Below are 22,210 nucleotides of genomic sequence, written 5' to 3' on the forward strand. Positions count from 1 at the left end.
TTTGATACCTAAAATAATCAATTTAAAGGATGTTTATCAATATAAGTCTGGGTTTTTATTACAATTCCTGTTAAGCAAAAAGCTCTACTTTATTATTTTCTGCTTATTTAAGGCTATCTTATTGGCTTTTGAATTACATTTACAATGATTGTATGATATCTGTTTTAGAATATTATGGAAAATGAATATACCCTTTACGGATAGTATTGATAATTTATGTCACATGTCATAAACAAAACAATATCAGAAAAAAACTTTAAACCTCTTAAACATTTTTTTGAAATAGTCGAAATTTACTTAGGGATAAATAAAGTGTAAAATGAAATTTTAAGCAACGTCAGGTAAATAAACAAAACAAAACATGAATTTCAATTATAATAAAGAGTTAATAAAATACATGCAAACTATATAGTTTACATATAACAAAAAAATGAATTTAAAACAAGTTTTACAAAGCAGTAGAACTTACAATAACCGATCATTGCTGAACTATTTTAGATGATTGAGAGAACTAGACCGGATTATATAATTTCGACTAGATTAATAGAAAAGGATTACAAAGCAGCAACGGATGATAAATTTATATTCAAATAAAATAACTAAGATAACTATAACTCAAATTTTAAGTTGTGGAATCCTTGGAAAAAAGTAAAATCACAAAAATACTGAACTTAAAGGAAAATCAATTCGGAAAGTCCATAATCACATGGCAAAATCAAATAACAAAACGAATCAAAAACGAATGGACAAGAACTGTCATATTCCTGACTTGGTACAGGCATTTTCAAATGTAGAAAATGGTGGATTAAACCTGGTTCTATAGCGGTAACCCTCTCACTTTAATGACAGTCTCATCAAATTCCGTTGTTGAAGATATATGACAATTCTTCCTCATTGCTCACCTGGTCTCTATCGCTTATTCTATTTCAGTTCAACATTAAAACAATAATAATCAACAACATGTATATCCGATGAACAAAAAGCAGTGTTTTTCTATCACATAATTGACAGTCATCTTTATCTTGTAGGATAATTGTTGTAAGTGTTTTAATCAATAAGTTTAATTTCAATTATTTAGTAAGGCGTCCGCAAAAAATCAAACTTTCATAATTAATTTTGTGTTACCACGGATGTTGAGTATACTTAAATAAGGAATTCTACGATTAACCCGTTTTCGATAATGAAACATCTTAGTATGAGATACTTCATGATTATCAACTGTTGGTATGAGTAGTTGTGTAATGTTAAAACAAATATGAAAGAACAAGAAGTTATAAGTATTAAAAAACAGCATTAATCGTTTTGTCACAATATCAGTTCCTTTTTAAATGCATGTTTTGACAAGTTTAAAAAATGTTTTAACTGGGTTTTATAGAACGATATTGAACATATTGTAGCATATTGAACTACAAAAAGCACATCTAAATCAAATATGATAGTAATAGGTGCAATCTTACCTTAGTTTAGGAATGCAATAAACAAAAAATCAAATGTAATCAACCTTTTCTGAACCAGGAATTAAAAAGGTCACATGACAGCGAGATATTTTTATCTTGTTCGCTGTAACCTGGCGAACTTTTATTTGCTGTGTTAAAGTAATGGGAATGTGTGATTTACTCGCTAACCAAGTAGGCAAAACGGTCATATGATACAGCGAGATATATTCATTGTTAATATTTTGATTTACTATGTTCAAATAGTTTAATATATGACATCAAGGAAAGTGTTCCTGTGTTTACAAAAAAAAACACCAAGAATTTTCAATCCTTAACATAAGAAGTCAAATATACAAACTTAATATGGCATGAAACCTACTCTCCTTTTTTGTGGATAGAAAACAACCTACCAGATTGAGTTTAGAAATAAAATATCAGAATTTACGCTTAAGAAAACTATTAAAACATAGTGTCAATGAACTTGTTTTCTCGCTACAAGTAAAAACATATTTCATTTAAAAAATATTAAAAAAGTACTATAAAAGTTATCTTCCTGTATATTGCTAACGGGAAACATTTAATGGAATTGCACAAACAGTCAATAATACAATAAATCACTTCTTTTTCTTTATTTGAATACACACATAGATTGCCTAATTTTTTTAAAATATGAAAAATTTTTAGGTAGATTTACTGTATACCACCATATTGGAAAGTTTGAAATTGATGATCACCATTACAAATTCAAAAGAATATTCGTAAATTATATCTACTGATAATATCATGACCATTGCACTACACCAGATATTTTGCGAGCTTTCGATGCAGAAAAAACTGGAATTTCTTATATATTGTGTAAGTGTGCCTCAAATACTTGATTGGGTTTATCCAAAGCACGTATCTGATTTAACCTTCATCCGGAACCCTCAAACCCCAAAATATCAAGACCTGGTATGGAAAATACCTACAATTAATTACAAGTGGTTTTTCCCTTTTGCCAATTTTCCATTTGTATGTTTGTTAGAATATAGCAGTCAGTTCTGTTGTATTTATGTGATGTATGTTTGTACTTGTTTGGCTTTATAAATATTTTGATATAAGCGTCACTGATGAGTCTTATGTAGACGATCGCGCGTCTAACGAAAATTCATAATCCTGGTAATTATTCTAAACAGTTATGGATATAGAATCCAATCATTGTCAAACGTAACTTCTAAGTCTGTTTGGGTTGTGTGCACCCTTTTATCAAATTATCGAATTTACAAACAGTTGACAATGTTGTCATACAAATGGGAAGTTTCGCTAGCTATAAAACCAAGATTAACTCGCCATTTTCTTCGTAAATTGATAATTGTTATTCCTTCGTTCTGTTAGTTAATGAAGGCAATGTTTGATTTTGTCAGTTTTTATTGGCTTCACCTTTATGAAATTACATTTGACTTCGGCATTTTTTATATATTTTGTTATTTCAGAAAAAAAAATTATAATCTGTCAGTCTATTATCTGTATGTCTTAATAAATAAAAATCATATAGTGACATTGAATTTGTTTCAAACTATTTGAATACGATAGAAAAAGTCGCATGATTCACTTGACGGGTGCCTCATGTGGAGCAGGATCTGCTTACCCTTCCGGAGCACCTGAGATCAACCCTTTGTTTTTGTAGGGTTCGTGTGCTTATTTTTAGTTTTCTATGTTGTATCACGTGTACTATTGTTTGTCTGTTTGTCTTTTTCATTTTAGGCCATGGCGTTGTCAGTTTATTTTCGGTTTATGAGTTTGACTGTCCCTCTGGTATCTTGTGTCTCTCTTTGATATATTATCATAAATTTTGATATATTATCATAAATACGAATTAGATATTTGAATCTAAAACACCTCTCTAAACGGGATAGGAACCTGTGCTTTTTTCTTCTCACATCAACGGTAATAGCCTTTAATCGGTCGTCCCACTGTCTATATCACTCTGCTGAACTCAGAATGAAATTGTTTATCACGGCTTTGCATATCCAACTATAGCAGTCATCACGTGACTTGTGTGACATCACGCATCACCCGTACCAAGCCCAAGTAAAATGTATAGAAATGCATAGGGGCTTTCTGGAATCGATGAAATACATTACTTTAAGTTCATGATACTAAAAGTGTGGGTCTTTATTGTAATTCCTCATATATTAAGAAATATAAATATTCCTTTTGGAAAAGTTTAAATTTTGATCTTCTCCCTTCCAAATACTTTAGAAAATTTGTCTTGTTAGGTCGATAGTTCACACTGTTAAATCATACAACTACGATAAATATTGGATTTTCTGTCGTGTTTAACCTTAAATTGGGATTCAATCAAAACAGATGGAATAATTGTGGGACTATGTGCTTATTCTTATATTCATAAATATTTGAAATATTGTATATGGAATAGTTTAATTTTTTATTATGTCCCTTCCAAATTGATTTGAAAAAAAGCTTTTTTCAGAAAATTTTATATTATTTTTCAAGATGGCTACCTCATTGACAGCGCGGGGCGACATGGTAAAATATAATTAGTATGATTTTTCAATGAAAATTCAAATAACTGATGGATGCTCACGTTTTCAGTTATTGTCTTACCTTAAAGCAGCATGTAAACGATTATTGGTTCCTTTTGATTAAGCTTAAACATGCTGTTGTTATTTTTATAAAATTTTGAAAAATGGCGACCAAATAATTTTAAAAAACGTGGAGGATTTTCGACACTTGTTTTGTCCATGCACATAATTTAATTTGATGTCACTGTTTATATTGCAATTAAATATGACACGTTATTATCACTATAATAATAAACTTGGACATAGCTAGATTAAGTGTTATTAATTACGTCATAACATCAACGTGATCAAAGAAAACAAACATGGCACCTAATCGCGATATAAGTTTTGACAATATCTATGTAGATGTAAGTTTTGACAATACCTATGCAGGTTAGTGTTGTCCGATAATCAATGCCATTCATTGCAATAGTATTTTCATATTTATAAAAGAAGACCTCGAATGGATATAAACCGAGGTGAAATAAATATATTTTTCAATATTCTTAAAATCATTCATCAGGTAACCAGTAAATTTTACATAATCATAATTGAACCAGTAACATGCAGAGTTATCGAACGTTATTATGACTGTTATAGTTGCATATGTAACGTAAAATAACTTTGACCAGGGCGTATTAGTTACTTTATAATGTATGAATCGACGTTGACAATTTGAACAAACTTATCAAGTCATATTCCGAGTTGCTAGTGAAACATGTGAAACTAAGAAAATACTTGTGCAAAATACGCAAATACGTTCCAATAAATCAATTGTCTGGTTGTCTCCATGTATTTATATTGTAAAATATTAACTGCTCGACGCAATATGAACACTTTTTTGGCTCGTTGGCTTTGCTCACTCAGTAAAAAGCTTCTTTTTGTGACTCGCAGCTGATATTTTAAAATATCCTATGCAGTCAACCTGATATTCGGTACATCTGCTGCTCTAACAATAGATGATACAGGAGTTAATTACTTTTGTTTGGTATTATAAAAGGTCAACTATTCCCAATGCAACTGTAGCATAACTATAAGCAGCCTTTAACGGTATGCAAAACTAATACCACATAGTAATAAATCAAAGGCCCCGAATTTACAAAAATAAAATAGTTCAAACATTAAAAAACTAAATGCTTAAATCTTAAAACTACATATAACATTGTTGTCCACAGTGATGCCTGTCTTTTTTTTAATGTCTTAATTTTGAAAAACACATTGTTCAAGAACAATCACATTTATGTTCTGTTCTGATTATTTATATATATGAAATAATTGAAACTGGCAACAACTTAAGTTCAAACACAACAAAGTCCTCGATCATTGTTTATTTTTTCCTGTGTGTGTTGTAAGGAATAACGGGTCATAATCTCATTGAATCTCAGTATATATACATTAGACCATGCTTCAATTAAAGTGTTAAACTTAATGCAAATTCAATGAGACACTTAAAAATTTATTAAGATGATTTTAAAGAGAAAACTATCTTGATTTATAACAAATCAAATAAATAATTCTGTCAGTAATTTTGTTTTTCAGTTATTGTTTACATAACACTGTAAAGGAAAGCGGTTTAAAGTAATCTGCAACGATGTGCTTCTTGTTTACTGTTCGTTGTATCGGTGGTTTTGATTTCATTAACGTTTATGTAACATCAAAGAGAAAAGCAGAAATTTCTGAATTTGTAACAAGAAGTTCGTTTTTCTGTTTATCAAAGAAAATACAAAAAGCGAGTCTTGATCACGTGTGATTCCATATGAAGGTCCAGGGAGGTTGATGAACTTTGGTGTACTTCGGAGACTAAATACAGGTGGACGTGTCCGGGTATATATGACTCCTTACGGGATCAACTGACCATTTTGGTCATCTGACTTATTTGTAGATCATACTTTGCTGAACATTATTTCAACAAACGACGACAAAGACGTACGAAGGACGACGAATCGACAAATGTTATATCAAATCCATCACTAGGATCAACCGACATCTTATATTCAAGGGTTCCATCTGATTTTATTACGAACAGAGAACGTAAGACATGATCAGTGAACAAAAAGTCTCCTTCTCTTGACATACAGCAACCCCGTACTGCCTTTCCTTTCAATTTTATTTTCTTCTGCAGAATTAACTTTACATCGTAAATGGTCTTCCTCGTTGCTGAAACTTGTATCTGTGCTTGCTTATCTTTCGCTCTTGTCAACTCAATATCACTTATGTGATTTTTGATTTCAATTGACCCAAAACTTTTAAGATTGTTCAAAAATTTTGAACATTTGTGTCAACCTTGTACATTAATTTAAGATCCTCTAAACCTTTTGTATCGATCAACGACTGCAAATATTGCTCATGTTCATAAACCTTGACCTCAAGGTCTCTCATTCCAATATATGTTTGAAGATCGGATGCATATTCTTTAAGGCTTTTGAAATTCAACTGGCATTCAGTTATTATAGTTTCTTTGTCTTTGACCGACAACAAAGCTTTCTGAATACTCTCTTTACATTGACACTCCTTCTCTTCAAGTTCTTTAAGAATTTGTTTCTCAAGATTATCTAAATGATTGTTTATTTCAACTCTTATCTGCTTAATTTCTTTAACATGGTGTTCTCTCTAATTTTTTCAATGTCAGTTACATTAGCCTCTCGGTTTTTCTTTATTCTTTCAATGTTCTGTAATAAGTCGCCAAGCCTTGAATCTAAATCCAAGAATTGTCCAGAGGTCTTGATGTTGCTGGTGACCTTTTCAAGAGAAGTGACGTTACAATGACTATGATCATTGATGCATTGAAGACAGAGAGGTAATGCATGTTCATTACAATATATTTGATATTGTTCATTGTGATAGACACATGATTGTGGTATGTCAGTTATGAAGGACGAAAGAGATTTGAAACTGGAAATTGATATTGGTTCGTGTCTTCGGGTGGTTTTCAGTAATTTATGATGTTCTTTGCACTCATCACAAAGAGCTTCTTCACATTGTTGGCACCAGTGTTTGGATGTTGTCGTAATCTGTCGAAGTGAACAAATTCCACATGCGCTTGTAATAGTGGCCATTGTGATCTCTGAAAATCAATTTAAGAGATGTCAATCAATATCAATGTGAATCTTAAAGGCCCTCTTTATTGTTTTCTGCTTAATTGGTGCTATCGTATTGGCTTTGATTTTCATTATTCTACATTTTTTGGTATGATATCTGTGGACGGCCATGAAAATACATATATCCTTTTCGGGACAGACGGACGAACGGATGAACAAATGAACGAATGCACAGAGCAGAAAACATAATGCCCATCTATTTTTGTAGGTGGTGTATAACAACATGTCACAATAAAAACATTGACCGTCTTACTTAATCCCAGGCATAGATTACCTTAGCCGTATTCGGCACAACTTTTTGGAATTTTGGATCCTCAATGCTTTTCAACTTTGTACTTGTTTGGTTTTATAACTATTTTGATTTGAGCGTCACTGATGAGTCTTATGTAGACGAAACGCGCGTCTGGCGTACTAAATTATAATCCTGGTACCTTTGATAACTAGTATGAAAGTCGCATACAATTCCATCATATTGACAATGATGTATGAAACAAAACATAAAGACATTATACCAAATCTTCTTTTCCTTATGAAATAGGGGTTCAACAGTCAATACTGTGTTATGAATAAACAAGAATGTGTCCAAAGTACACGGATGCCCCACTCGCACTATCATTTTCCATGTTCAACGGACCATGAAATTGGATAAAATATATAATTAGGCATTAAAATTAGAAAGATGATATCATAAGGAACATGTGTACTAAGTTTCAAGTTGATTGGACATCAACTTCATCAAAAACTACCTCGACCAAAAACTTTAACCTGAAACATGCACTTTCATTTTCTATGTTCAGTGGACCGTGAAATGGGGTCAAAAGTTTAATTTGGTTTAAAAATTAGAAAGATCATATTATAAGGAACATGTGTACTAAGATTCAAGTTGATTGGACATCAACTTCATCAAAAACTACCTTGACCAAAAACTCTACTATCGTAGGTGGGGCATAAAAATTACCATTGCACAATAACTAAATGACAGCATGTTTTAGTTATTGTCCATTTGTTTTTGATGCGTTTTGTTTTTTGATTTTGCCATGTGATTATGGACTTTCCAAATTGATTTTCCTCTGAGTTCAGTATTTTTGTGATTTTACTTTTTAGTACAGAGCTCCGACAAATGAATATAACCCAAAAAAAAAGACTAAATGGTAAAAGTAATACTCATAATGAAAAATAAAAGAATTCTATAAGACGTTCTATAGATGATAAACAATGTAAGTATCCAGAAAAATACTTCAAAAACCATCGTGTATTATGTTTGAAGTTAATACGGAATATTTATCAACAGTGTATTGGTATCTTCGGATCAATCTAAAAGAACGAAACGTTCTTTGACCCACTCCTATTTCATCAACTTTTTATACAGACCCTGGTGACCTTTAAAAAAAGTATGATGCATTCAGTCATAATCCTATGGTAATTTGGTGTATTCTTATCTATCAGTTTTGCTTATATGCACTTTGTCTATTTGCCCTTTTCTTTCTCTTTGTTAACATATTGCTTGATTTTATAATGTGCCCCTTTTTTGTCATTTTTGTCTATTTTATTTTATTTGCTTGTTTTGTGCACACATGGTTGTCGATATACTAGTCATTTAATCTAAGGTGACTTATCAAACATATCAAACTTATCAAACTTGATTTTACTTTTTATCATACAAGTAAGAGTTTTACCTAGCTATTAACCAGGTTTAAGTCGCAATTTTTTTAAATACGAGAATGCCAGTACTGAGTCAGGAATAAGAAATTTGTTGTCCATTCGTTAGTTGTATTTGAGCATTTTATTTTGCTGTTTGCTTGTTAACTTTCTATTTGGAGCTTTTATCGGGGTTTAGTATTTGTATTATTTTGCTTTCTTCGGTAGTGGGGCAGAATGTGCATGCTTAATATGTCTATGCTTACATTTTGTGATGAAAAGGCTTCATCAACATGATTTGAATATATCTAGAGAATTTGTTTGAAAGGACATTATGTCCACAGAAAAAGTTACCATCATTTCGCTGAATGGTCAAAATATCTTGAAATGAAATGATGGTAATGAAAAGCGTTATCACATCTGGGTATAATGACATCTTTCTATGCCGTCATGTGCCTATTTCATCAATACAGCGCAGGACCTAACTTCTTTTTTGCCTCGCACAATGAAAACAGTGGTATGAATTATCATATTTTTCCCAGATTACTACATTTGGACCAATTCATAATTAAGATCTTACCTTCCTAGTTGTCGAATTCCTATTTTTCAACAGTAACTAAGTAAATTATTCATTGGAGAGTTGAAAGAGACAAAGGAATATTCAAACTCATAAGTAAAAATAACAATACTAAAATTGAGAATGGAAATGGGACTGCGTCAAAGAGACAACAACCCGACCAAAGAGCAAACAACAGTTGAAGGCCACCAATGGGTCTTCAATAAAGCGAGAAACTCTCGCACCCACAGGTGCAATTTACCTGGCCCCTAAACAAACTGTATTCTAGTTCAATGATAATAGACGACATACTGAACATCGAAATATACACAAAAAACTAAAATTTAAAATCATACAAGACTAACAAAGGCCAGAGGCTCATGACTTGGGACAGGCGCAACATTGTGGCTGGGTTAAACATGTTGTTTGAGATCTTAACCCTCCCCTTTACCCCTATACTAGTATCATATTTGTAGTTACTACGCAGTATGGGTTTTGCTCATCGTTGAATGCAGGAGTTTGACCGAGAATTGTTAATTTCTATTTTAATTGTTATCTTGTGGAGAGCTGTTGCATTGGCAATCATGTCACATCTTCTTAGTGTTATATGAAAACGACTTGGCAAAACAAAAAATCAGTAAAATGACGTAAATGTAAAATATCTGAGATATACACACTTATACTCCTAGGGTGTTATTAGCTCAGTAGTCAGTAATTCGGTACTGACAGGATTTAACAAACTTTTCTAAAATTGTATGTTTATAAATTTTGAAATTATTAAGAAACTAAGGTTTGAACTCCCTCAGGCAAAGTTGACTTGAAATGAATTTCGCTATCAAGTTTAGTTTTTTTGTCATATAGCTCTTCAACGGTTACGGTACTTATACATCCTTGGATTTCCAATGTTTGGCTTTGAGCGTTCCTGATGAAGGTAAATCCAGAAAAGCGTTTCGGACACATTGCAATCATTAAACGTGTTGTTTTCATTTTACTTTATCAATAACCATGTAGGGTCATTTTAACTTTTTTCTATACGGTTTTATAGATTGTCATTGTTAAAGACAGTATGTTAAGCTCAAGTGCATTACCGTGTTATTTTGTCAACATTGTCTTTTCATGCTCCTCATCGTTTGATATAATGACCACAGGCAACATAATTCGGTTACTTTATTGTCTTTATTGATGTCCTTCGGACTAAAATTGTCCTAAAAACGAAAAAACATTGAGCAATTACAATCACATTAAATGAATGGAACTCAATTGATTTTTGTTTTTGTAAGTGTAGTATATTTGTCAGTATAGACAGAAATGTTAGACTTACTGATTATACTTTGATACTATTTCGGCTTTAAAACGGGTAACAGTAATTTGGCTCTAATTAAGTTATTACGAAAATATTAGGACCTTGAAAAATCTCAGACATTTGTTATTCAAAATTTAATTTGTTTTAGTGTTTATTATTTACAAAATTAAAATTAAAAAAAAAAAAATTATTACATTGCACTGAAGAGAAGCAGTTGCCAAGAAAGTGTCTTGGTACTTGTCATAAACAGCCATAATAATATCAATTATTATTTAAATAACACTGTTGAGGAAAGTGGTTGCCAAGTAATTTGCGAATATTTGTCTACTGTTCGTTTGGTTGATCGTTTGTATTTCAATCACATTCACGCAACATTGTAGAGAAGAGCAGTATGCTTTAGATTTGTAACAAGAAGTTCTCTTTTATGTTTATCAAAACAAATAGAGGTTGGTTTACACAGACCATCCCCTATGGTCAGGATTTCCTTGTGCTGTTTTCCATCTTTGGATATAATGACATCATTCGACGACCTTTCTCCAACAACAAACACATTTCCCTCATTATCTGCAGTGATTCCTCTCGGTTTTTTCCAAACTGAATCATTTTTAAAAGTCCGTTACGGTCACAACAAACTACACTGTCATCTCTCCAGTCAGTGTAGTATATCTTGTCGTTGAATACAGATACGTAGGAACTGTGTGGTAAGTTGCAACTGATAACGCGAGAGAAAGTATAATCCATAGTGTTTATTTTATACATTCCACATCCTTCAACACAGACAAACAACGAGTCGTGATCACGTGTGATTCCATATGACGGACCAGGAAGGTTGATGAACTTTAGTTTACTTCGGTTCTCAATGTTTATAATGTCAATACCAGCTTGCATTGGTGAATCTCCAGATGTAACAGCAACATTGTTATCATCAACAAATGTTATATCAAACCCATTACTATAATTAACCGACATCTTATATTCCAGGGTTCCATCTGATTTTATTACGTACAGAGAATGAAAGGCATGATCAGTGAACAAAAAGCCTCCTTCTCTTGACAAATAGCAACCCCTTACTGCCATTCCATCAGTTGTTATTTTCTTTTGCAGAATTAACTTCACGTCGATAACGGGCTCCCTCGCTACTGCAACTTGTATTTGTGCTTGCTTATCGTTCACCCTTGTCAACACAATATCACTATTGCGATTTTGTATTTCAATTGAACCTAAACTCTTTAGATTGTTTAAAATAGTTGGATGAATTGGGTCAACCTTATACACTAAGTCAAGATGCTCTAAACCTTTTGCTTCTATCAACGACTGCAAATATTGTTTATTTTCATCAACCTTGACCTCGAGGTCTCTCATTCCAATATATGTTTGAAGATCGGATGTATAATCTTTAATTCTTTTGAAATTCAATTGACATTGAGTTATTATAGATCCTCTTTCCTTGACCGGCAGCAAAACTTTCTGAATACTCTCTTTACATTGGTACTCCTTCTCTCTAAGCTCTTCAAGAATTTGTTTCTCAAGGTTATCTAAATGATTGTTTATTTCAACTTTTATCTGCTTAATTTCTTTAACATGTTGTACTTTCATTTTGTCAATATCAGTCACATTAGCCTCTCGATTTTTCTTTACTTTTTCAATGTTTTGTAATAAATCGTTCAGCTTTGATTCTAAATCCAGGAATTGTCCCGATGTTTTGACGTTGCTGGTTACCTTTTCAAGAGAAGTGACGTTGCAATTACTATGATCATTGATGCATTTGAGACAGAGAGGTAACGCATGTTCATTGCAATGCATTTGATATTGTTCATTGTGATAGACACATGATTGTTTTATGTCAGTTATGAACGACGGAAGAGATTTGTAACTGGAAATTGATATAGGTTCGTGTCTTCGGGTGGCTTTCAGTAATTTATGATGCTCTTTGCACTCATCACAGAGAGCTTCTTCACACTGTTGACACCAGTTTGTGGATGTTGTCGTAATGTGTCGAAGTGCACATATCCCACATACACTTGTATTAGAAGCCATTGTGATCTCTGAAGAAATCAATTTAAGAGATGTTAAGGTGGAATAGGAGTCTAAAATAAAAATGATAGAATATGTTCATACTTTGACAAAACGTGGTATCTATTGATAGATGTTCAAAAATATAATAACGATAGGTCTCCATACATTTTCTCAAGCTACAGTATGTCACAAAATTACAAATTTTGGATGCAGGAAAAAAACACCATTTTGTTATTAGAAACTAAACACAATGATAGAATTGTAAAATGAATTAAAAAAGTGATATTTCAGACATAAAAGAAAAGGTAGGGTCACCGTGTGTTTTTTAAAATACAAAATTGAAAAAATTCCTTGTAGATTCCTTAAGAAAATGCACTGTTTTAAAGTTTCCTTCCCTTAACATACCAATTCAAAAAGATTTGAAAACAACAAAAAATAATCTACAATTGTACAAATATTAATATTTATAAATTATATTCTTATAAAACAGTTCTTTTAAATGAAAATTCACATTAAATATCTGCATTTCTGCATCAAATTTTGCTAACTTGACAGAAAATCTGGAACTTCGGTTCTCGTTTTTTTATAATCCAAGAAGGCGAAAGACACCCATACCACCTTAATCAATATAAATCTGGTTTGTTGTACAATTCCTGTGAATTAAAAAGCTCTACTTGATTATTTTCTGCCTTTTTAAGGCTGTCTTATCGACTTGTGAATTACATTTACAATGTTTGAATGATATCTGTTTTATAATATTGTGGAAATTACATATACCCTTTACGGGTAGTATTGACAATTTATTTCACATGTCATAAACAAAACAACATTTAAGAAGAAAACTATCACCCTCTTAATTTTTTTTATGAAATAGTCGAAATCTACTTAGGGATAAATCAAGTTTAAAATTAAATGTAAAGCAACGTCAGGTGAAAAAAATTTAACAAAACAGGAATTTTAATTATAATAAAGAGTTTAAAATCAAATACATACATAACGATATCGTTTACATATAACAATAAATGAATTTAAAACAAGTTTTACAAAGCAGTAGAGCATACAATAACCGATCATTGTTAAACTATTTAAGATGGTTGATAGAACTAGAACGGATTATATAATTTCGACTAAATCAATGGAATAAACGTACAAAGCCGTAACGGATGATAAATTCATATTCAAATAAAATAACTATAATTCAAATTTTTAGTTGTGGGATCCTTGGAAGATAAATGCCGACTCTTAATCATTACTTATCTGGTCTCTATTGCTAATTTTATTTCAGTTCGACATTAACACATTAATAATCAACAACATGTTTATCTGATGAAACAAAAGCAGTGGGTTTTTTTTATCACATAACCACAGAGCACATAACTCACAATCATCTCTATCTCATAGAGATTATTGTTTTCAGTTTTTTAATCAATAAGTTTATTTTCAATTCTCGAGTAAATTATTTTTAAAAATCAGACTTTTATAATTCATTTTGTATTACGATGGATGTTCAGTATACTTAAATAAGGTATTCTACGATTGACCTCGGGCGATTGACCCATATAATGATATTAATATGTGGGAGATATTTCTTGATTATGAACTGTTAATAAGATTATTTGTATGATGCTAAAACAAATTTGAAAGAACCAGTATTTATAAGTATTAAAACCCATTAATTGTGTTGTCACAAAATCAGTTCCTTTTTATTTCGTACCATTTATAATGCATGTTTTGACTCGTTTTGGAAATAAATTTTAGTTAGTATTTTAGAGTGATATTGAATATATTGAAATAGATTTAACAACAAAAAAGCACACCTATATCAAATACAATAGAAATAAGAACAATCTTACCTAAATTTAGGAAACAAATAAACAAAAATTCAAATGTAATCAACCATCTTTTCTAAACCAGGAAGACAAAAGGTCACATAACAGCGAGATATTTTTATCTTGTACGCGGTAACCTGGCGTGCTTTAATTTGATGTGTTTAAATAGGATAGTTTATGATTTAAATTACTCGGCAACCAAGGAGGAAAAAAAGTCATATGATACAGCGAAATATATTAATTTTTACCAGAAATCTTGTGAGGTCAATATTTGATATTTGAACTTAGTATGTTCTTATGGTTTAAGTTTACAATTGGGTTTTCCACTATGTTAATTTTTCATTTGTTTGTTTGTTTGGATATTTTAGGCAATTCTGTTATAATTGTATGGTGTATGTTTAATCAGTTATGACGATAGGATCCTATTTATTGTCACACGTACCTACTTTTTCTGTTTGGTTTGTGTGCATACTTTTATAAATTAATCAAAACTATAAACACTTCTCATACAACTGGGATGTTAGACTAGTTATAAAACCAGGTTTTTCGATCTTTATGGTTCTAATGGATCTCAATCCTTGAAATTACCTTTGAATTTGGTAATTTAATGCCCAAATGACGAAAGTAGAGGGGCATTATTTCTTCTCGTCTGTGCGTCCGTCATGTTCAAGAATATTGGACATTTCCAAGCGAGATAACCCAAGTTTTTTAAGATTTATTTTTTATAAAAACTCTGATACTTTAAAATTGCTCACCGAGATATTATTTATTATGACACATGCCATCTCGTATGTCTATTTCAATTAAATCATCATAATTTTAGTAAATTGACATAACATTGGTTTTAAATGTATCTGTGATATTATATTGTTTATTTTTTTTTTATCGAAATATATCATGGCCATGGACGGTATATTAAATTCATGAACAAAATAAGCCATTTTGATACATTTTCTGTATCAAATCTCTTAAAATTCGATAAAACTTTCAATAACAATTACAACTTTTTATTTCTAAATAATGAAAGTGAGCAAAGCATTAACTTTTATAAAGTCAACCTTTCTATTTTGTCGATTCATTTGTAAACTGTACATACGACATCTGTCGAACGGAGGTTTAAAGTATGCATTTCAAAATGCAGTTAACAACAGAAAACATTGTTTTAAAAAAGAAAGTTCTTGATATCATTTTGTTTCATAATTTTTCAATCTTATCTGCTATGGAAAAATTTACTGTGACGAAACAAGGAATTGTTATGATTTTTTTTAAAATCAAAGGTACAATAACTACAATTAAAAAGAAGTATGAAAGATATCCAAGTGACAGTCAAACTCATAAATCGAAAATAAACTGACAACGCCATGGTTAAAAATGAAAAAGACAAACAGACAAACAATAGTACACATGACACGACATAAAAAAAACTAAAGAATAAACAACACCAACCCCATAAAAAAAACTAGGGGTGATCTCAGGTGCTCCGGAAGAGTAAGCATATTCTGCTCCACATGTGGCACCCGTCGTGTTGCTTATGTGATAACAAATCTGGTAAATAGTCTAATTTGGTAGGTCACATTCATGAAATGTAAGGGGATTGTAGCTACGACGTAAGGAACATATCCGATATCATTTGTGAAACGGTTGTTCCATAACGGTACCAACCAACTCGTGATGTCGTCTGTAAAATTTACGAAGGGATGATTTCAACTTCACCATTGGAACTCTTGGTTTAATAGCTTCCTTGTGAGCAGCAACCCTCTATCACAAAAAATCATGATAGAAAATGCAAGCTCGGGAATATCGTATAAATTCGGAGGTATATGCCCCGTATGCAGGTGCTGCTGGAAGGTTGCTGCTTAGAAATGAAAAGTTCATAATTGGAAAGCTAAAATCATCTCTTTTGTCGTAAAGTTTTGTTTTCAACCGACCTTCATTGTCAATTTATAGATGTAAGTCAAGATATGAGGCCGACTTAACTGTATCTGTAGTATCCTTTATCTCTAGTTCGATGGGATAGACGCGTTCCACATAGTTGCACCAAATTTTGAATTATTTCGTGGAAGAAAATCATCTATATAGCGGAAAGAGAGTTAAAGGATATCGCTAACTTCTTATTTTTCTTCCTAAGAAATTCCTGCATGAAGTCAGCCTCATAATAATAAAGAAACAAGTCGACAAGTAAAGGGGCACAATTTGTTTCCATTGGAATGCCAACAGTCTGTTAAAAAACACGTCCTTTGTCAATGATACATTGATTAAAATCAAATTAGTTAGTTTCGATCTGATTCTAAAAAGCGTTGATAGCTTTTATTCCATTGTCTATAACACTCTGTTCATCCCTCAGTAGGTTAGAAACATAGAGGGAAAAGAAATAATATGAATGCTATTTCCCAATGGCCATTGACAACAGTAAACGCTGACTTAAAATTATTTCTTTTCAAGAATTATATTTGGAAATCCTTCTAAAAGTTCACTTGCTATTAAGTTTTTTTTATCACATTTAAGGTAAAAAAAGATATATTACAAATTATAACAGTGTATAAAAGTTTCCCGTTGAAATCAATGATAACTATTTATACGATATACCAATTCAATGACATATCACGTGTTCTGATTAATGTAAAAAATTAAATGTCGTTCATTCTTGTGTATGACGTTCGTTCATCTCCAGGTTAAAAATTATTTTGGTCGAGGTTTTTTTTATGAAGTTGAAGTCCAATCAACTTAAAACTCAATATATATGTTTCCTTATGCTATGATCTTGCTAATTCCAAATTAGAATTTTTACCCCGATTGCACTGTTTACTGAACATAGAAAATTATAGTGCGAATGGGACGTACGTGTACTGGAGACACATTCTTGTTCCTATATTTATTTTGTTCTGCAAATTTTATAACTTGTCAAAACTTCTGCTCAACAGTCTATAATCGAGCTCATCTGTATTTTTTACTTAATTATATACCTTATTGATATCGTGACTTTGAGTTTGTTTCCAATCATTTAAATACAAAACTAAAAGTCGCATTATACATTTGATATAAAATCATAGAAACGGATATTTGAGCTAAAACATGTCTTTGTTAATGATACATTGATTAACATCAAATTAGTTAGTTTCGATCTGATTCTAAAAATCCCCCCTAAAAGGGATCGTAACCTGTACTTTTTTCTTCTCACCTCAGCGTTAATAGCTTTTTCCCAATTCTCTATAACACTCTGCTCAGCTCTCATTCAAATTGCATATCACGGCATTGTAATGCCTTAAAAACTTTGACCCGAACATATTATCGACGTCATATTGTATGAACCAACGTTGAAAAGTTCGATTAAACCTATCAAGTCCTCTTCCAGTTTGCCGGTGAAACTAAGAGAATACTTGTTTCTATTATGCAAAATACGAAAAACACTACTCAATAAAGCAAATAGAAATATCGCTTTGTCTGTATATTTATATTGTAAAATATCAGTTGATCAGCACAATATTATTCCTTTTTGAACTCGTTCGTTTCGTTGTCTCGCAAAACCAAAACCGCATCACCAGCTATTACAGGCCCTTCAATTACACAATAAAACAGTTCAAACTAGAAAACTCAAAGCATAAATCTATATGCTAATATTGTTGTCCACAGTGATATATATATCAAATAATTGCAGTTGGACACAACTAAAAAGCAAACACAACGAAGTACTCGTTGACTGTTTTTTTTTCTGTGAGTGATGTAAAGTATAACGGATCATTATTTTATTAAATTTCATTTTAATGCAAAATCATTGAGACACCACCAACTCCTGATTTCATACATTTATTAAAAAAAGTAGAGTGCGTTATATTTTTAAAAAAGATCCAGATAAATAGTTATGTCAGTCATTTGGATTTCAATTGTATTACACGGCACTGTAAAGGAAAGCGGATGTCTAGTGATTTGCAACAATAAGTGACTTGTTAACTGTGGGTTGTGTCAGTCATTAGGATTTCAAACACGTTTACGCAACATTGTAGAGAAAGACAGTACTCTCTAGATTTGTAACAAGAAGTTTCTTTTTCTGTTTATCAAAGAAAATAGCGGTTGGATAAAGGACACCATCCCCTTTGGTCAAGATTTCCTTGTGATGTTTTCCGTCTTTTGATATAATTACTACAGTTGACGACTGTTCCCAAACAACAAACACATTTCCCTCATTATCGGCAGTGATTCCTCTCGGTTCTTTCAAAACTGAATTATCTTTAAAAGTCCAAACACGTGATCCATTGTGATCACAACAAGCTACACTGTGATCAACACAGTCAGTATAGTATATATTGCCGTTGAATACTGATACGTAGGATCCCCAAGGTAATTTACAACTGATCAAGTGAGAGGTAGTATAATCCACACTTTTCACTTTATATATACCACGTTTTTCTACACAGACGAACAGCGAGTCGTGATCATGTGTGATTCCATATGAACAACCTGGAAGGTTGATGAACTTTATTTTATTTCGGTTCTCAATGTTTATAATGTCAATACCGGTCTTATCTTTTGAATATCCCGAGGTAACAGCAACATTTTTATCATCGACACATGTTATATCAAACCCGTTACTAGGATCAACCGACATCTTATATTTAAGGGTTCCATCTGACTTAAGTACGTAGAGCGATTTATTCAAGGAATGATCAGTGAACAAAACGTCTCCATTTCTTGACATACAACAACCCCGTACTACCCTTCCGTTCGTTATTATTTGCTTCTTCAGAACTAACTTCACATCTTGTACGGACTTCCTGGCTGCTGTTACTTGTATTTGTGCTTGCTTATTTTTCGCTCTGGTCAACTCAATATCGCTTATGCACTTTTTCATTTCAATTGATCCAAAACTTTTAAGGTTGTTTAAAATACTTTGATAACTTGTGTCAACCTTGAACACTAAGTCAAGATGCTCTAAACCCTCTACCAACGACTGCAAATATTGTTCATTTTCATAAACCGTGACCTCGAGGTCTCTCATTCCAATATATGTTTGAAGATCGGATGCATAATCTTTAATTCTTTTGAAATTCAATTGACATTGAGTTATTATAGATCCTCTTTCCTTGACCGGCAGCAAAACTTTCTGAATACTCTCTTTACATTGGTACTCCTTCTCTCTAAGCTCTTCAAGAATTTGTTTCTCAAGGTTATCTAAATGATTGTTTATGTCAACTCTTATCTGTTTGATTTCTTTAACATTATGCACTCTCATTTTTTCAATGTCAGTCACATTAGCCTCTCGGTTTTTCTGTATTCTTTCAATGTTTTGTAATAAGTCGTTCAGCCTTGTTTCTAAATCTAGAAATTGTTCAGAGGTTTTGACGTTTCTGGTGACCTTTTCAAGAGACGTAACGTCGCACTTACTATGATCATTGATGCATTGAAGACAGAGAGGTTTTGTATGTTCATTGCAATATATTTGATATTGTTCATTGTGAAAGACACATGATTGTTGTATGTTAGCTATAAAAGGCGGAAGAGATTTGTAACTTGAAATTGGTATGGGTTCATGTCTTCGGGTGGCTTTCAGTAATTTATGATGATCTTTGCACTCACCACAAAGAGCTTCTTCGCATTCCGAGCACCAGTGTTCAGGTGTCTTCATTATCTGTCGAAGTGCACATATTCCACAAACATTTGTATTGGAAGTCATTTTGTAATCTAAAAAGGAGAGACACAACAGCTCAATTATTGTGTATTTATCTTCATTTGAGGCTATCCTTTTTCAACTTGAAATGCATATTGGATTGTGCTGTCTTAGGTTTTTGAATATATATTTTTTTTGAAAATTGCAGATTGTTTTAAATAAAAAAATAATACCTTATGGTTTATCACAACATGTAGAGCAGGGTCTGCGTACCACGTTTGGGGCACCTGATATCATCTAGTCTATTGTTGTCCGTCTGTTCGACTTTTTCAATTCATGAAAGTTTTTTTTTATTTTCCAATTATGAGTATTTTGTCCATTTTTTTTTTTGTATCTTTCACCTGTCTTAAAAAAAGTTTATCTCACATGTTAAAAACAAGTAAGATAACTTAGACGTTTTCTTGTGGGTTATAAAAAAAGTTAAAGTATTGAATATAAGATGAAGTTTAATCATATCCTCAAATAATGTGCTCAAGATTGAAAAGTAGGGCCCATTACAACAAAATCGAAGCGAAATAAAAGCAAACTGTGATCGCCACGAAATAGCTAAAAGTGATGATAATAATGTTAAATAAAGGCAACAGTATTATTCCTCTGTTCGAAATTCCTAAATCGATTGAGAGAAAAACAAATCCGGGTTACAAACTAAAACTGAGAGAAACATATCAAATATAAACGAACAACGACACAACAGAACACTAAAATGAAACACACACAGAAACGAACTATAATATCACGATGTCCATTTTCCTGACTTGGTCAGAACATTTTAAGGAAAAGTGATGTGTTGAAATTGCTTTTGTTGCTCCGTGTTTCGTCTATATAAGACTGACCAGTGACGCTCAGGTCAAAATACCAAAGACAGCCAAACAAAGATGAAATCATTGATGACCAAAAATGCCAAAGAGTAGTGCCAAATACGGCTAAAGCACCTAAGCACCAATCAAACAAATAATCGTTATTGTAACAAATGAAGAAAAAAGTTCTATTACTTTTCTAAATTAGATTATCAAATATTTTTGTCGCAGTGAATAAATTATCTGTTTTGAACAAACATTCTCACTATTAATAATTTAATTCTTATTATTTTCAAAGTTCTGTAAGTTATTGTTGTTGCTTGTCCGTACATGACTGCTAATATATAATATCATTTTCAAGTTCTCATTGAAGTACGAATGCAAGTCTTAAGGGACATGATTATATCCTTTCAATTTCAATGACACTTGTTATGTTTTTATCATTTATTCTACAATAAAATTGTGCGTATATCAGTATACTTTAATCATATTATTTTTAAGCGATTTTATTTCTCCTAGAATAAAGTAGAGGGATTCACATTTATAAATGGCATTATGCACTTCACAAGCACAACCAGTTGAATATTGAGGCTGTCATCGATAAAAATAATTTAAGAATCAATATTATAAAACATTTTTTTCGAAAACCAAAACATCCTTAAAATATGTTTATCTATCATAAGAAAACAATTTAAAACGAATTTTTAATAATTACCTTTATATATCAAATACTCTTAAACATCTTGTCCATCTGATTAAATTTAGCATAGTACAAATGTTGAACTTTAATGTGGGGTGGGATAACGTCTGATTGATAAATATGGCAAGCTATTTGGGTAACCTTAAACGTGTGCTAGTCGTATATATTGTGAATGTTGGAGTAAGTATGGACACCTGTTTAATTAAAAATCTTTATAAATTCTTACTTTACATATCACAGCACTCATACATAACTTTAAAAAAATACCCTTGTCCTTTTATAGGATGTTTTGTTTATTGTTGTTTTTTTAAATTTCGGAAACATTGAAATGTATCAACTTCAATGTTCGTCCGTTCATGCCTGCTAATATTAAATTTTGAAGTACTTAAAGAAAATATGAAAAAGAAATGCAGAACCGTATCGTGTCAGTGATTTTCAAAGAAGAGAATTTTCTCTGTATACGTTGTAGTTTTAAAATAACTTAACTGTGTCAGAATTCTGCAAGTTTATCTTTTAATCTATGTTCTATTTATTTATTTTCCTGAATACCCAAGATAACATATGGACATTTTATAGCAGACTGTACATTTGATTTTTTTTCTCTTTGTTGA

At 31.7% G+C, this 22,210-nt stretch overlaps 2 protein-coding genes across 2 annotated transcripts; both read right to left on the bottom strand.

Annotated features, from left to right (window-relative positions):
* Positions 1-11,069: 11,069 nt before the first annotated feature.
* LOC134694108 (uncharacterized) lies at positions 11,070-14,515 on the bottom strand. The gene is made up of 2 exons (XM_063555103.1): positions 14,465-14,515; positions 11,070-12,682 (listed from the first exon to the last, which is right to left on the bottom strand). The coding sequence occupies exon 2, from the start codon at positions 12,630-12,632 to the stop codon at positions 11,070-11,072; it is 1,563 nt and encodes a 520-aa protein (XP_063411173.1). The 5' UTR covers positions 12,633-12,682; positions 14,465-14,515.
* A 3,910-nt stretch (positions 14,516-18,425) lies between these two features.
* On the bottom strand, positions 18,426-20,108 carry LOC134694109 (uncharacterized). Its single transcript, XM_063555104.1, has one exon. It carries the CDS (start codon positions 20,106-20,108, stop codon positions 18,426-18,428), a length of 1,683 nt encoding a protein of 560 aa, XP_063411174.1.
* Between the last annotated feature and the right edge of the window lie 2,102 nt (positions 20,109-22,210).

Source organism: Mytilus trossulus, chromosome 13 (genome assembly GCF_036588685.1).
Source record: "Mytilus trossulus isolate FHL-02 chromosome 13, PNRI_Mtr1.1.1.hap1, whole genome shotgun sequence".
In the NCBI taxonomy this organism is placed as follows: Eukaryota; Metazoa; Mollusca; class Bivalvia; order Mytilida; family Mytilidae; genus Mytilus; species Mytilus trossulus.